Source organism: Eurytemora carolleeae, unplaced genomic scaffold (genome assembly GCF_000591075.1).
Source record: "Eurytemora carolleeae unplaced genomic scaffold, Eaff_2.0 scaffold1942, whole genome shotgun sequence".
Taxonomy (NCBI): domain Eukaryota; kingdom Metazoa; phylum Arthropoda; class Copepoda; order Calanoida; family Temoridae; genus Eurytemora; species Eurytemora carolleeae.
This window is the reverse complement of record NW_019402145.1, coordinates 2,007-19,797: the sequence shown is the minus strand read 5'-3', so window position 1 is coordinate 19,797 and position 17,791 is coordinate 2,007. Positions and strand designations below refer to the sequence as shown.

General features: G+C 32.2%; 1 protein-coding gene across 1 annotated transcript; it reads right to left on the bottom strand.

Annotated features, from left to right (window-relative positions):
* Nucleotide 1: 1 nt before the first annotated feature.
* LOC111717971 (radial spoke head 10 homolog B) lies at nucleotides 2-16,457 on the bottom strand. Its single transcript, XM_023493438.1, has 16 exons — nucleotides 16,224-16,457; nucleotides 15,029-15,150; nucleotides 12,835-12,884; nucleotides 11,439-11,479; nucleotides 10,890-10,946; nucleotides 10,095-10,142; nucleotides 9,232-9,297; nucleotides 8,534-8,638; nucleotides 8,047-8,142; nucleotides 7,690-7,793; nucleotides 5,514-5,589; nucleotides 4,430-4,552; nucleotides 2,774-2,874; nucleotides 1,386-1,469; nucleotides 1,042-1,168; nucleotides 2-504 (listed from the first exon to the last, which is right to left on the bottom strand). The coding sequence occupies exons 1-16, from the start codon at nucleotides 16,230-16,232 to the stop codon at nucleotides 457-459; spliced, it is 1,257 nt and encodes a 418-aa protein (XP_023349206.1). The 5' UTR covers nucleotides 16,233-16,457; the 3' UTR covers nucleotides 2-456.
* Between the last annotated feature and the right edge of the window lie 1,334 nt (nucleotides 16,458-17,791).

Sequence of the window (17,791 nt, the reverse complement as noted above, 5' to 3'; positions counted from 1 at the left end):
TATTTTAATTTAGATTTAATATTAATTCTATATAAGTTCTACTTTGAGGTACATTTTGTTACAAAAAAAAACTAAGTTTTCTACTGATTGCAATTTACAAAACTTGTAATTCAGGTTTAATGACGTTAAAAAATAATCATGATCACACCGGGCCAAATAAAAGACAAATTAATATTTTCTAAAATAAACCTTTAAAAATCATAACTAAGTATTTTTAATTTAATTTAAATCAAACATAAAAAACTACTTAAAAAAAGAGAACAAATACATTTCATGATACAATGAGGACCATTAGACCAAATATTACAATGATCGTAATTCAAACCAAAGATTATTTACATAAACAATAAACTAAATTTTAGAGTTTTTATCCAACTAAATTCTATAAAGTATGGTTTTAGAGGTACAGAGTTAATTCTACAAATGAGTAAAGTGAGAGTTTTTCTTCTACTTGGATTAAACTCTTTGTCCGTTATCCCAGAGTTCTTTTCGGACCTCTCCATCCTAGATTAAACTATTGTAATTTGTTTATCAAAATATGTCGGAGTTATTGACTAAAATGTTTGTTAGCAGATTTTTTTGTTTATTTTCAAATGATGCCCGCTCTCAAACTGCCTAATATGCTTTGCCCGGCTTCTAAGTTCTATGCTCTTTAGATTAACATTATTTTATTAACTTTTTTATCATTTTTGTTTATTTAGTTAAAAGGACTGCAAGAGTAACTTCAAGTGACCCTCCATGCGTAGATGGCAATACCCGATTTACAAGGGTACCCTTGGAAGCTTTTTCTGATCAAGTATCAATTAGATATCAATGTTTTTGTTTCTGAAGTACTTTCCGATTCAGAAAAACGACGGTTTCTTCCACATTTTTGCTCAGATTAAGGTTGCAAGGGTACCATTGTAAATAGAGCATTGCCATCTTTGCATGGAGAATCACCTGAAATTACGCTTACAGTCCCTTTAAGCTTAAAACTATCGAAATTACTATCTCTTCAACAATAAGTATCTGATCCCTTTTTTGAAGTTTTCCCAGCCATACCTGTGCAGTGTATTTAGCCTCTCCATGCCATTTCCCTTGTTTAAGCTGACCCTTCCTTGTCGCTCCGCTCACCCCATAGAGCACAGCAGGGCCGTTCTTTACACCCTTATCATAAACAAACTCCTCTCTGAAAAATAATCATTGATTCATTATTTTTTCATTTTTAAAATATTAAATCCTTGAAATTGAATACATAAATTCTATTAGATTAATATATTTTTGAAGCAAATGTATTTTTAAATTTGATTAGAAAAAAACAGGGTTGACAAAAAGAGAGATTTCAAAAACACCGGAGGTTTAGGAATTTTTTGTGTTTTAAAAATTTGTTAAAGTTAGATACTTACTTATGCCCGGCTTTCCATGTATATGTAGCTTTTCCATGCTTTACTCCGTTCACGTAGATACATTCTTCAAGGTCCCCTCCTCCCCTGTATACATAAATTAATATTGTGTAGCTAACTAATGTCGTCTTCATTAAAGAAGGGCAAGTGCGGGAAGATACACTACCTACTAGGCTTTTAGGGTGCTTCACGCCCATTTCAACTTTTAATTTTGGCTTTATCTCCAAACATCTTCTCTTCGTACAGTAAAAAAAAGTTTGAAAATTTCGTAATATTTCTTAGCGCATTTTCAAAATCTTATAAAAGTGGAAAACACAAATTTTTTAAAATTTTGATCATTCATAAATCCTTCCTGGGGTCACATGAGGTCCCACACAAAATAAGGTTCAGCCGTTTTGACGTTTATTGGATACAAACAGACAAACAGGCAGACAGACACCCAGACAAGCAAAGTATATATAGATATCAGTCATAAAATATCTCTATGATTTTAATACTTCGCTGTGGTTAAAAAAATTAATGCAGTTGTTCAATCTACATTGCACAACACCGTCCATGTTTAACTCATCTATGCTTAACCCTATCTCTGCTGGGGTACTTGAAAACCAGGATATGCTGGGGGGGGGGGGTCAATTTGACCCCCCCCCTTAAATCCCATGTTTGATGTCTAAATATGACAAATGATACATCATTGGAAAGCTCTTGTGCTCTACTTTAAGAATCTGCAAAAAAAATCGCAAATTTGAAAAAATTGAATTTTTATCGCAAAATCCAGTTATATAGTAAAAATGTTTGCAAAAAAAAATTTTCCAAAAAATGAAAAATTTTACATTTTTGAAAAGCCCTTGACCATGCCATTTCAAATATGCAAAAATTTTTGCAAATTTTAAATAACCTGATTTTTAATCAAGAAAAACTAAAAATGTGCAAATTTCCTTTGACAGATTGTTTGCAAAAAATTTGCAATTTTTTTTCGCAAAACTTGTGCAATTCGTTTCCTTATGTCAAAGGCTTTCCAAAAAGCTAAATTTTATCAAAATCTGACATGTGGAAGTGGGTCAAAACAAAGATTTAGTTTGTTACAGGAAAAAGCAGTCATTCAGGCAGTGTGTCTGAGGACTCAGGCAGTTAGAATTAAAGCCCGGTTTTAGGCCTACAGGGAGGGTATGTAGGAAAAGTCAGAAAATTTCAACAGCCTCAGACCAATACTTTTTGAGTTATGTAAAAAAAACTACAGGGGGGGGGTCAAATTGACCCCCCCCAGCAGGAATAGGGTTAAAAGGCCCATTTACAACTTAACCTATTTAGGTTCATGTACACCATCCTTGTACAACTCTCATAACCTTAGCAAAACCATGCACAACCTCATCCTTGTACAATGTACAACTCACCTAATCTTAGCAGGTCCATGTACAACTCCATCCTTGTACTCGAACTCAATTCTCTCCCCTGAGGCAGAGAAGAGAGCAGCCGAGCCGGTCAGTTTATTATCCTGTAGTCAAATATAGGTTAGTTTATTATCCTGTAGTCAAATATAGGTTAGTTTATTATCCTGTAGTCAAATATAGGTTAGTTTATTATCCTGTAATCAAATATAGGTTAGTTTATTATCTTGTAATCAAATATAGGTTAGTTTATTATCTTGTAGTCAAATATAGGTTAATTTATTATCCTGTAGTCAAATATAGGTTAATTTATTATCCTGTATTCAAATATAGGTTAGTTTATTTTCCTGAAAACAAATATAGGTTAGTTTATTATCCTGTAGTCAAATATAGGTTAGTTTATTATCCTGTAGTCAAATATAGGTTAGTTTATTATCTTGTAGTCAAATATAGGTTAATTTATTATCCTGTAGTCAAATATAGGTTAGTTTATTATCCTGTAATCAAATATAGGTTAATTTATTATCCTGTAGTCAAATATAGGTTAATTTATTATCCTGTAATCAAATATAGATTAATTTATTATCCTGTAATCAAATATAGGTAAGTTTATTATCCTGTCATCAAATATAGGTTAGTCTACTATCTTGTCATTAAATATAGGTTAGTTTATTATCCTGTAATGAAATATAGGTAAGTTTATTATCCTGTAATGAAATATAGGTAAGTTTATTATCCTGTAATGAAATATAGGTTAGTTTATTATCCTGTAATGAAATATAGGTTAGTTTATTATCCTGTAATGAAATATAGGTTAGTTTAATATCCTGTAATGAAATATAAGTTAGTTTATTATCCTGTAATGAAATATAGGATAATCAAATATGAGGTAGTCATGAAGAAACACAATTATGGGATGTAAAGATCATGAGGTAAAACGATCATGATGTAGAAGGACGATGGGATAGAACGATCATGAGGTATAACAATTATGAGGTAGAACGATTATAAGGTAGAACGATCTTGAGGAAGAACAATCATGAGGTAGAATAATCATGCGGTAGAACGATCATGAGGTAGAACGATCATGAGGTAGAACGATCATGAGGTAGAAAGATCATGAGGTAGAACGATCATGAGGTAGAACGATCATGAGGAAGAAGGATTATGAGGTAGTCATGAGGAAACACAATTATGATATAGAAAGATCATGAGGTAGAAGGACCATCGAACAAGCATGAGGAAGAAAGATCATGAGGTATAAAGATCATGAGAAAGAACAATCATGGGGTACAACAATAATGAGGTAGAACGATCATGAGGTAAAAGGACTATGGGGTAGAATGATCATGAGGTAGAAGGATCATTAGGTAGAACAATCATGAGGTAGAACGATCATGAGGTAAAACGGTCTTGAGTAGAAAGATTATAAGATATACAAATCATGGGTTAGAACGATCATGAAGAAGAAGGACCATGAGTCAATTTGATCATGAGTTAAAACAATCGTGGAGTAGAACGATCATGAGGTAGAAAGATCATGAGGTAGAACGATGCTGGAGTAGAACGATCATGAGGTAGATGATGAGAGAGATCGAGCAAAAAAATTACTTAAAAAAAAATACTGCTTTAAATTCTCATTTTTGTGAAATACATAAATACCTTGTAATTTCTAATCTCTTTGCTAGTATCTGGATACAGGACTGTAGCTTGACCATTCAGCTTTCCATCTTTATAATTCCTCTCCTCCACCTCACCATTAGTATTCTGCTTTACAGCTGTACCCTAGTATTAAGGTGTACTATTAGTATTCTGCTTTACAGCTGTACCCTAGTATATAGTTGTACTATAAGTGTTCTGCTTTACAGCTGTACCCTAGTATATAGTTGTACTATTAGTATTCTCCTTTACAGCTGTACCCTAATATGTTGTTGTACTGTTAGTATTTGCTTTACAGCTGTACCCTGGTATATAGGTGCACTATTATTATTCTGCTTAACAGCTGTACGCTAGTTTACAGGTGTTCTATTAGCACTTTACGTTACTGCTGTACCCGAGAAAATAGGTGGACTATTAGTATTCTGCGTAACAGTTGTTTCTAGTATATCATAGTTGCACAATTATTATTCTGCTTTAGAGCTGTACCCTAGTATATAGTTGTACTATTTGTATTCTGCTTTACAGCAGTACCCTAGTATATAGTTGTACTATTAGTATTCTGCTTTACAGCTGTACCCTAGTATATAGTTGTACTATTAGTATTCTGCTTTACAGCTGTACCCTAGTATATAGTTGTACTATTAGTATTCTGCTTTACAGCTGTACTCTAGTATATAGTTGTACTATTAGTATTCTGCTTTACAGCTGTACCCACGTATATTGTTTTACTATTTGTATTCTGCTTTACAGCTGTACTCTAGTATATAGTTGTACTATTAGTATTCTGCTTTACAGCTGTACCCAAGTATATAGTTTTACTATTTGTATTCTGCTTTACAGCTGTACTCTAGTATATAGTTGTACTATTTGTATTATGCTTTACAGCTGTACCCTATTATCCCTATTATATAGTTGCACTATTAGTATTCTGCTTTACAGATGTACCCTAGTATAAAGTTGTACTATTAGTATTCCGCTTTACATCTGTACCCTGGTATATAGTTGTACTATCAATTTTAGTATTCCAACGTTGCAGCTGTACCCGAGTAGATAGGTGTTTTGCATTTGAAGACGACATTATATTTACCTGTAAAACGCCGTTCTCATAAATTCTAGTTTCTACAGCTCCTGATTTATAATAGTATTTTGCTGTCCCATCCAACCTTTAATAATTATAATGATGATCATAAAAATGAAAATTAAACCAATAATAAAAATAATGATGAAATTAATGAAAATAATAATGATAATATTAATAATAATAATAAAAATAAATTGTATAAGAAGACGACATTTTAATAATGTCCTGTGTGCTTTAAAAGTAAATGATAACACCACTATGGTCAAGGTCATAATGCAAGGAAAGTTACTTCAGAGGTGTACGTATCTTTTGTGCTGCAGTGTACTGTCTCTGGGTGGTAATGTAAACACAAGTCGGATGTCACAGCCTGAAATGGGATCCATCTTTCACATAAAAATCAACGAAATATTCTGTTCATAGGAAACTATTATGTGAATTATCAAAATTTTCAAAATTCAATGCTTTGATCCTCCTCGGATACTAAACGAACACTGATGCATCTATTCTTGTTTAAAAATTCCGCCCAGAGAGAATTGATTTCAATATGTACGCAGAGTATACGCAACTACAATTAACTTTCCTTGCATTATAACCTTGACTATGGTCATATTTCAACTTATTAATTGAAATGGGTATGCTGTACGGTGAATACTGCACAATTTCATTGCTTCATGTTCATTGTACTCTTTTAATTTTATAACTTGTGTCAAATTTCTTTTCTAATGTTTAATAGGCTCCACTGTATTTATCTCAGTTTTAAACATTCAAAGTTTTTAGACTTTTAAATGCACCCCTAGAATCCCTAGAATCCCTAGAATCTGAGATGTTGATTCTTTTATAAAATGTTAGTTGATATGTTTGCTTATTACATTTTATGCAAAAAAAGATTTGGTCAATTTCGTTCGGCATGAAATTCTAAAACAGGATAACACAGGGGTTCATATAGTTTCATCTAATACAATCGCAAATATTGATTGATTGATAGTAGAGGCAGAAATTAACCATACTATACTTTGTAAACAATTGGAATTATCATGAATGTAAGGCAAGGAAAGTCAATTGCGGTTGTGTATACTCTGTGTACATATTGAAACCAGTTCTCTCTGCGGAATTTGTAAACAATAATAGATGCATCAGTGTTCGTTTAGTATTCGAGGAGGTTAAAAGCATCAAATTTTGATAATTTTGATAATTCACATAATAATTTCCTATGACCAGAATATTTCATTGATTTTTTAATGTGAAAGATGGATCCAATGTCAGGCTTCGACATCCGTCTTGTGTTTACATTAGCGCCCAGAGACAGTACATTGCAGTACAAAAGATGTGTACACTTCTAAAATAATTGTCCTTGCCTTACATTCTTGGGAATTATGATGTCAAATTGTAGAAACAGTTCCATACAGCAGAATATATACTGCAAGGGGATTATTAATTTTTCTGTATACCATAATTCATCTCTGATACTGATTGCTAGATACTAATGCAAGGAAAGTTAATTGCGGTCGCGTATACTCTTCGTACATATTGAAATCAATTCTCTCTGCGTGGACTTTGTAAACAAGAATAGATACATCAATGTTCGTTTAGTATTCGAGGAGGTTAAAAGCATTTAATTTTGATAATTTTGAAAATTCACATTATAGTTTCCTATGACCAGAATACTTTATAGATTATTTTTGTAAAAATGGATTCCATTTCAGGCTGTGACATCTGTCTTGTGTTTACTTTTCCGCCCAAAGACAGTACACTGCAGACAAAAAATGCGTACATATAACTTTCCTTGCATTAGTACCTTGTATATTTACATCTTTTAACATCCCTTATACAGTACACATAGTGCACATACACAACGAACTTGCCAAAGTTCAAAATGATATAGAATTACTGTGAATGTTTGAAAATAGACATCACACGTGGATTTAACGGTTCTGTCAATATTTCAGAAAGCTGCGACTTTCGATCACAATTTGACCCATTATACATAATTTTTAACCTATTTTCTTAAATACTTAGTTTCAGTATATACGTTTTGAATGAAAAAGTATAAATAAACAGATCTGTAAGTTTAAAGATTGTTGAATCATAGACCAAAACACGTTTTATTTCAAATAAAAAATACCAAATGCTTCTCACTCTGGTTAGTTTGGGGTGATCAACGAGATGTTCATTTCTATAATACCTTCCGGACACATAACATCTCTCCTCTTTATCCCCAGTGTGGGAGAGAAAAGTAGCAGTTCCGTGTAGCTTCCCCTCTTCATACATTCTTTCCTCTGTATCTCCCTATTATAATAATAATGATAATAATAATAATTATAATGATAATAATAATAACAATAATAATGATTACAAAATAATAAATAATATTGGGTCTGTCTATAAAGTATGTATATTGTATAAGGTACCTGTGGGGTATGTACCTGTGAAGTGCAATGTATGAGGTACCTGTGGGGTATAAGGTACCTGTGGGGTATGTACCTGTAAAGTATGTATAAGGTACCTGTGGAGTGTGTACCTGTAAAGTATATATAAGTACCTGTGGGGTATGTAGTGTAGCAGGACCATGGCAAACACCATCAATATAGCTTCTCTGCTCAACTATACCAGTGTGAGAATGGAAGTTTGCTAAACCCTGAAATATGAAAATTCTAAAACATAAAATATAATTTTTAATTTAATTTCTGTTTCAAGATACAGGATATCCCACAAACATGAAACTTAATTTAAAATGTTAAAAGATCATTTTTTATCATGTCTTTGACTGGATAAAATATTCGTGAACAGTTATTAAGAGCTCCATATAATTATGCAATTAAAAAACTAAATATCTGCAACATTACATTATCATTCAATAGAAAACGACATTTTAAAAATTCTTTCCGTGTCTCCGAAGATCTAGATTAACCTGTATAAGCTTTCCAAAATGTAGAAGACGAATGTCTTTCTTAAAAATTGTCATTTTCTGAGAAAAGCACTGTATTTTTAACACACGCCTTACATTGAAAACACAAAAACAGCATTACCTCCATTTTACCTCCAACATATGAGAACTCAAAAGAGTCTCCATTTGTCCAGGTAATTGTTGCTGGGCCGTTTAGTTCACCCTTCTCATAGGTTCTCTTCTCTACCTGAGTAAAGTGCAAATTTATATACAGGGTGTCCCATGATACATGACAGTAGCAAGATGACTTAAAGGTCGTATTTGATTTTTTAACTAATTTACAGCATTTATTAGTAAACCAGATTTTTAAAGTAAAATTCTAATGTTAATAGTCTTGGCATTTCCAAAACGAGGTCTGCCTTTTTTGTGCTCTTAATATTACCGAATATATTATCAGATTTCAAACAATTTATTTTTTAATGACAATTGCGGTAATATTGACAACCCAAAAAGGCAGCCCACATTTTAGAAATTCCAGGACTAGGAGATTTTTGTGGTTATTGTCTTAAGAATCATTCATGTGAAAAAAGATTAACGACTTCAAAATCGTATAAAATCTTTAAAACGGGGCAGGTTTGTGGACGATAAAAATTAAAAAAAATAGCCACAAACAAACATAAATTTTGAAAATCCAAGACATTTTTTTAAAAAACGCGAAAAATTTTTTTGTCATTGTTTTACAATGTACATAAAGGAAAAACATTCACAATTAAAATAGAAGATAGGCGCAAAACGCCCTGATTTCTCAATTTTCCCAGCAAAGAATCCACCATAATTTACCTTTCCGTTTGAATAATAAACAACACTTTCTCCCTCTTCATATCCTTCAACATATGTTGCCTCCTCCTAAAAAACACTTTTTTAAAATATTGCAGGTTTAAAGGGACTAAACACGTAATTTCACGTTGGCATTTCCGATTCACATGATCTGTTCAAATACTGATCAATGATATATTTTTAGATATATAGAACATGTTTATTTTCAATTGTGGTTTCTTTCTCTAAAAGTGACTTATTCCAATCCAACAGAATCAACGGAGCTTATAGTGAGAATTTAAAATATTTGACGCTAGAAAAACAAAGATATCTTTAACATTATTGATCAGATAAAGGTTTAAAGGAAGGATATCGTTTTGACTGAATTTAGATGGATTGTTTAAGTTTCTGAAAATATAAATAATATTTCGGTAAACTTTATAAATACATTTTTAGCCGAATATATTCTGCACTGTAGCAACCAAAAAGAATAGAATATATATTAGAGGGGAATTTACTAGAAAAAAGTGTAAAACGGCCATTTTGTTGAACTGTTTCCATACTGCAGGTGTACTTCACATATTTATGCTATATAACCTTTTCGACCCTGGAACATCATTTTATAGAAAATCTAAAATTAATACTAAAAGAAAACCAAATCATGAAATAGGCTGGTTTCATAATTGACCAATGATCATTTCACATAGACTCTATGCCTTTCACTTTACAAACGATTCCACTCTAATATATATTCTATTCTCTTTGGTAGCAACATAATTTGGGTGGTATGACTCACGACACTTTCTGACAATTTGAAGTAAAATTTTTGCCAGGTTCTGTATACAGAGATGCGCACATTTTTCATAGCTTTTAAAAAAATATGTTACCTTGTTTCCATTAGGGTGAAAGTATTCTGCAAAGCCATGCCGAAGACCCTGATAAATACATACAGTGGTCAGCGTTTATATCAACACAATGAAGACGACTTTCATATTTTTAAGTTTTGTTTTCTATCAAGTTTTTTTCAAATAACAAGTTTACAAGTAATCAAAGAGAAGCTGTGAATTGACTGCGTCTCTTTGTTTCCATGTTTATATTTATCCATGCTGTGTAGAAATCACAATTTGAAATTGAAAGTCGTCTTCATTGTATTAATATTATACGACGAATACTTTGGTAACATAACTATATGAAATGTATTAAACTTTTGTTGAAAACTACACAATTTTCCCCACTTAACATGATTCTATATTATTGATATCTAGCTGATGGGCCTGGCGTTGCCCGTGGAAAAAAAAAAAATAATTCGAATTTTTTTTAATCTGGAGATTAATAGCAAGAGGAGAACAAGAATTATCTAATCTGGAGATTAATAACAAGAGGAGAACAAGAATTATCTAATCTGGAGATTAAGAAAAAGAGGAAATCAAGCATTAATCCCGATATCTACCATTCAAAAGTTCCCAGCTCTGGTCATTGTTTTACAGCAAAAACCAGAATTAGTCAATCTTGGTTTCTTCTTAAATTTAGAATTGTTGCTGAGAATTTTCTAGTTTTCAATTTAGTTTTATAAATGTTAAGATAATTTTTAGAAAATTTAAGCTTAGTTTTGTATTAATTTCAAATTAAAAGAAAAAAGAAGAAAACTAGAATTCCACTTTTTGCTAATTAATAATCTCTACCTGATCCCACTCTGCTATATCGTAGTGTCCGGATGGAAAAGAATGTCGTCCTTTTCCCTAAAAAATTGTTAAAGTCAAATTTGGTTTTTTAATCTTCTTTTTGACGTCAAAGTTACGATTTATATTATTTTGCTTATTATCTAATTTAATCTTTAAGATTTAAATAATAAATTTCAAAAAATCAACTTCAAACCTTCAATGGAAATCTTGCTGGAGGGTAAGTTAGCACTATCCGGGCAAATTTAAAGGGACTGTAAGCGTAATTTCAATTTACTCTACATTCAAAATTGACAAAACTTAACAAGACTTAAACGATTCAAGATAAAAAATTGACAGTAACTTCCTAAAGGTTACACAGATAAAGATGTAACTGTAAAGGGTATTGTTGTGAACTGATCCTACATCTTTTTAATCGTCCGGTCATTTTAAATTACATTCCCTTTAATTATAACGAAATTAAAATGTTATTCAATCATATCTATCTTATTAGTTAGAGGCTCAACATTGTGATCATAAAAAAGGGCGACATAGAAAATGTTGGATTTCTACCTGCTGCAGGTTGTTCTTCCATCCTCCTTCATATTCTTCTCCTAAATTAGAAATCAATCAATCAATCAATCATTAACAAATTTATCACCTATACAATTAATTAATTTATTAACTATTCAATTAATTAATTAATCAACTATTCCATCGATCAATTTATCAACTATTCAATTAGTTAATTTATCAACTATTCAATTAGTTCATTTATCAACTATTTAATCAGTTAATTTATCAACTATTCAATTGGAACTATTCCATCAGTTAATTTATCAACTATTCAATTAGGTAATTTATCAACTATTCCATCAGTTCATTTATCAACTATTCAATTTATCAATTTATCAACTATTCCATCAGTTAATTTATCAACTATTCAATTAGTTAATTTATCAACTATTCCATCAGTTAAATTATCACCTATTCAATTTATCAATTTATCAACTATTCAATCAATTCATTTATCAATTATCACCTATTCAATTTATCAATTTATCAACTATTCAATCAATTCATTTATCAACTATTCCATCAGTTAAATTATCACCTATTCAATTTATCAATTTATCAACTATTCAATCAATTCATTTATCAATTATTTAATTAGTTAAGTTATCAACTATTTCATCGATTAATCTATAAATTATTTAATTAATTAATTTATCATCTATTCAATTAATTGATTTATAAACTATTCAGTTAGTTCATTTATCAACTATTTCATCGATTAATTTATCAACTATTCAATAAATTAATTATTCAACTAATAAATAAATCAACAAATCAATAAAATGACCAATCAATTACTTAATTAATTATCCAATCAGTTAATCAATAAATCTAAGAAATAAAAAGACTTCCTAGGTAACAATTTTGCGGAAAATCCACGGAAATTCCCAAGAATCATTTCTGGGAAGGCGCGGAAATTTTCAAGAATCTTTCACAGGAAAATCAGGTGAAAATTTTCCGAGGAATTTCTTGTTGCCCATTCTGGGATATTTCTCGTAACTCATTCCGATCCAAGGAATTCAAGACTATGTCTTTATTCAGTTCCCCGAAAAAAATCCGTAAAATTGGTGACCAAGTGCTGAGAATTTCTCAGGAATTTCCGGAGAAATATTCCAGAAGAATTCTCAGGAACTTCTTGGGAAAAATTACGGAGAAAATCTCAGGAATTTCTCCAAACTAATTCTCAGAACTCTGATTCCTTAAAAATCTCTCAAATTGGGGACCAATTCCAGAGAATTTCTCAAGAATTTCTGAGGAATCAGTCACAAGAATTTTTTATTCTCAAGAAATTCCCCGGAAATTCCTCAAAGCAAGTCACCAAAACTTGGAGAACTTGGAGAAATTCATCACGTTTGTTACCTGGAAATTGATAAAAAAAATATTGTTCACGAACCTGTCGTCCAAACCATCTTTCCCTGACCTTCTCTCCTTCCGTTCACCCATCTAAAATAAAGGGATTAAAGAGAGTGTTCACCCATCTAAATTAAAGGAATAAAAAGGGAGTGTTCACCCATCTAAATTAAAGGGATAAAAAGGGAGTGTTCACCCATCTAGATTAAAGGGATTAAAGGAATTGTTCACCCATCTAAATTAAGGATTTAAGGGAGTGTTCACCAACTTAAACTAAAGAAATTTAAGGGAGTGTTCACCCATATAGTTTAAAGGGATTAAATGGAGTGTTCACCCATTCAAATTAAGAGGATTAAAGGGAGTGTTCACCCATCTTAATTAAACTGATTAAAGAGAGTGTTCACCCATCTAAATTAAAGGGATAAAAAGGGAGTGTTCACCCATCTAGATTGAAGGGATTAAAGGGATTGTTCACCCATCTAAATTAAAGGAATTTAAGGGAGTGTTCATCATATGATTCAAAAGGATTAAAGTGTGTGTTCTCTCATCTATATTAAGGGGATTAAAGGGAGTTTTCACCCATCTTAATTAAAGTGATTAAAGGAAGTGATCACCAATCCAAATTAAAACGATTATTAGGGAGTGTTCATTTCTAAATTAAAGAGATTAGATGGAGTGTTCACCTATCTAAATTATAAGGATTAAAGGGAATGTTGACCAATTTAGACTACGGGGATTAAGGGGAGTGTTCACCCATTTATATTAAAGGAATTAAAGGGAGTGTTCTTGAAGGATAAAAGGTTGTAAAGGTTAAATGCCTATTTATACTATAGATGTAATCCAGAAATCTAGAAAACTCTGCCTAAGTTTGCTTAGATGCTTTTTTTTTGTAAGCAAAGATATGAAGATTTCTTGTGCATTTTTTATTATCTAATTTATAAAAATAAAAATCATAAGAATATGACATTCACAAACTGATTGTTTGTTATATTTCTAGTTTATTTACATTAAAGGAACTGTAGACGTAATTTTAAGTGACATGTTCATTTATTGATAGACAACTAATCTGTGTTCCAATGAGAGAGATATCTTCGTTTTCTATCTTAAAAACTGTGACAACTGTCTTCAATGTATTTCCGCAGCACTTTCTTGACAGATCCGCAAATAACTTGTTTTAGATTAAAATAATAAAAAAAGAATCTAATACTTTCTAGATAATACATTTCTGAATCTATAATAGGAGAGCTCAGGGGCGTACGAGGGCTTTTGTTTTGGGGGGGGCACAATTTTTTGGTCCCCCCCTTGGCAACATTGGTCCCCCCCTTAAAAACCCCTTTTTTGAAAAAATATTAATACCTTTTTTAAATTTTTTTGCCCCCCCTCTCCCACCTGCACTTATTTTGTTCACCATAAAAATACACCAAAAAGACTACTTTTTTGGGTGTTACTAACCTTAGAGTCTAAAAATTATTCCTTTGCTTGAAAAACTAACTTTTTGACTTTATAAATTTATCACTTAACTCCATCACAGCTTAAATCAATAATCACAGCATCATTAAAAATTATATTTTTACGAATAAACGAAATTTCTTCTGAAATTTTTAGATAGAATTTACTCAATCTACATTTTAACCAAATCGTTTAAGCTACAATTTTCTGGGATTTGCTTGCACAAACATTTCAATGATTTTTTTCAGTAGAGAGCTCAGACAGCCTTATAGGGTGTAAAGCTATAAGTGCAAGATCGTTAAGTCTGCTCTCCGTCATAGTACATCTTGTGTAAAGAAGTATTCTCTTTAGAAGGCTAAAACTTTTCTCTCCTTGTATTAACAGTGAATTTAGACAAATCCTTAGTCTTTGTCATTGTCAGGTGTTACTTTCTAAACGTAGTTTCCTTTTAATTTTGTATTTTTGGAACTCCCAGGGGGGCAAGAGAACTACTGCCCCCCCTAGGTACACCACTGTGCCTGACCTGAGGAAGGGAAATGCAAGCAGATGTAATATTAAAAGAGCCTCCCCCATGGATGCCCCCCCCTCAACCTCTCAGGGGGGGCACGCGTAGAGGGGGGCGGGGGGGGGGGGCGCGGCCCCCCCCTCGTACGCCCCTGAACACAATTATCCACGTATAATTTAGTTTAGAAAATGTTTAAGAGCATAAGTAAGGGTAAAAAGGGTGAAAAACGTATTTGTAATAATCCGAAAAAAATATACAATGTGCTGTAAGAAAACATGCTTACGTTCCAACGAAAACTTTTCGTCCTCCCAGATCATCTGGATGAAAGACGACTTGTCCGTCACCATGTGGTTTAGAATCCTCTACTCCTCCAGTGTACACTCCAAACTGTAACTCTAGTCTCTCCTAAAATCGGGGAAATTCTATTTTTATTTTTTTTTCAGGAAAAGACTAAATAAAATAAAAAAAAATTTCAAAAAAATTAATAGTAAAAAAATGTATCATTAATTTTAAAATCTTCTTTAAAGTCTTCATATAATTCATGAATGTTAATCTAAACATTAAATTTGATGGGATAAATAGTTTGGCTATTTTGTGGAAATGAAGTGCCGCTATGAAAGGGGTTATATCGGAAAAATAAAAAGGTAAATTTATATCGAGGTGTTGATAAATTTTAATAATTATATAATTAAGATAAAAGATGGATTGGTGTTTGACAATATACTTTCTGATGTTTAAGTTTTGTACATTGTAAAACAAAAGTTTGGCAGATTTATCTATAAGCATTCCTTGGGGTTGGGGTCAAGTTAGAAACAAAAACAAAACAATATATGCATATTGGTATTCAAAGTTTTGTGTCCTAAATACTGTGGTGCATGAAAAACGGTAAATATACACCGTGTTGAAAGAAAAATACTGCAAATCCATTATTTTCACAAACAATTCTCATTTTCAAGCTTGTTGAGACACTCTGAATGTAAGAATTTTTTGCCCTACTAATTATTCTAAAGCAGGTGGGACATCTGGTTTAAATTTGCCACAATTTGTTTCTGTTCTACATATATATATAATACACACACATATATATATATATATTAGATTTGATATTTTACATACTTCTCTTAATTAATATTATTTAATAGAAATTTAAAGGCTCGAATTGACAATCTATGGTTATGTGGTTTACGTGGTTTATGTGGTTTATGTGGTTTATGTGGTTTATGTGGTTTATGTGGTCCTGCCGCCCCTCCCCCCAGTATCCGACCATGTGTGGTATTTAATGTTGAATTAGAAAACAACATAATGAGCCACATAGATAAACCCTTTAAACAAAAATGGAAAATTCTTATTCAAAATTTTGTTAACCTTTCCTTTAAATCAGTTTTAACTATTACGATACAATTGTTCACTTTTTTTTGGAATTCAAACCGTTTCATATTTTTTTTTGAAAACTAGTAATTGTAGTAAAAATACTTCACCTGCCCCATTTTGGGATTTTTAAAAGTTTTTCACTTATAGTAATTCACATTCTTTTACACTGAAAATTTTAATATTTGATTTTCACACTTTTTTACACAATGTTTTCAATACCAGCGTATAGCGTAACAATATGTGTGCCCAAATATTGCGTGGGCTTTCATAAATCTTTGTTTACGCGCGCCTAAGGTATGTGCGTTTGAGCGCGTAAGTGCTCTGTTGGGTGGATGGAGATGAACTAAGTTTACTGTAGAAGGTATGAGGACTGTAGGAGAGTATATTTCATGTGTGTTTTTTATTTCTTGACAATTCCTTTCCTTCCTTTCCTTCCTTTCCTTTCCTTTTCTTCCTTTCCTTTCCTTCCTTTCCTTTCCTTTCCTTCCTTTCCTTTCCTTTTCTTCCTTTCCTTTCCTTTCCTTCCTTTCCTTCCTTTCCTTTCCTTTCCTTCCTTTCCTTTCTTTCCTTCCTTTCTTCCTTTCCTTGTTTTCCTTCCTTTCCCTTCCTTTTCTTTCTTTCCTTCTTTTCCTTCATTTCCTTTCCTTTCCTTCCTTTCCTTTCTTGCCTTTCCTTTTTTCCTTCCTTTCCTTGTTTTCCTTCCTTTCCTTCCTTTCCTTCCTCTCCTTCCTTTCATTCCTTCCTTCCTTTCCTTGTTTACTTCCTTTCCTTGTTTTACTTTCTTTCCTTCCTTTCCTTCCTTCCTTCCTTTCCTTCTTTTCACTTTCTTTCCTTCCTTTCCTTTCTTTCCTTCCTTTATTTCCTTTCCTTTCCTCTCTTCTTCTCTGCTAATAACTGTAACTGTATAATGTACTGAGGGAGACTAAATGAAATGAACTAAACTAATCTCTCTCTCTCTCACTCTCTTTCTTTCTCTCAGATCAGATCTAGGCATTTTTAGAGGCCGAAGTAAGCCTACACTGCAGGTGTTTAAAGACAACTTTAGGCCAAAAACTAGGCACAGTGCCTTGGTTCATACTTGGGAAAGGCAGGGACAAAAGTGTTTTTTTTTGGGGGGGTGTAGGGGGGGGGGGGCAGTGGGTTGAAAAGGGAGCAGTGTTTTTGAAAAAAATTATTCCTTTTTTCTTTCATTTGTCTCAGACTAAATGTATAGTGATAACATCAAAAACTGGCTTTAGTTGCTTGCCAACGTTTGTATGATGTTTATTATTGCGGTACTTGTCTCTTGAGGCTCTTATATTTAGATTGTAAAAATCTACCTTTATTGAATGGTCGTCTTCACATAAATTTATTGGTTTCGCATTTTTTCTCGATTCTCGGAAACAGTTTTGGGGGTAGTATCCCCCCCCCCCCCCCCACTGAATCCACCTTTTATTTGGTGAAGCCCCTGGATTAGGCAACAGGTGTATACTCAATACTCATGCCTATATGTAGCCTCACAGATAGATAGATAGATAGATATATTGATAGATAGGTAGATAGATAGATAGATAGATAGATAGATAGATAGATAGATAGATAGATAGATAGATAGGCATATATATAGAACGATACATTCTAAAATCTGATACAATGATAACCAGAAAACAATGGAATAGGAAGACGAGTTTACAGA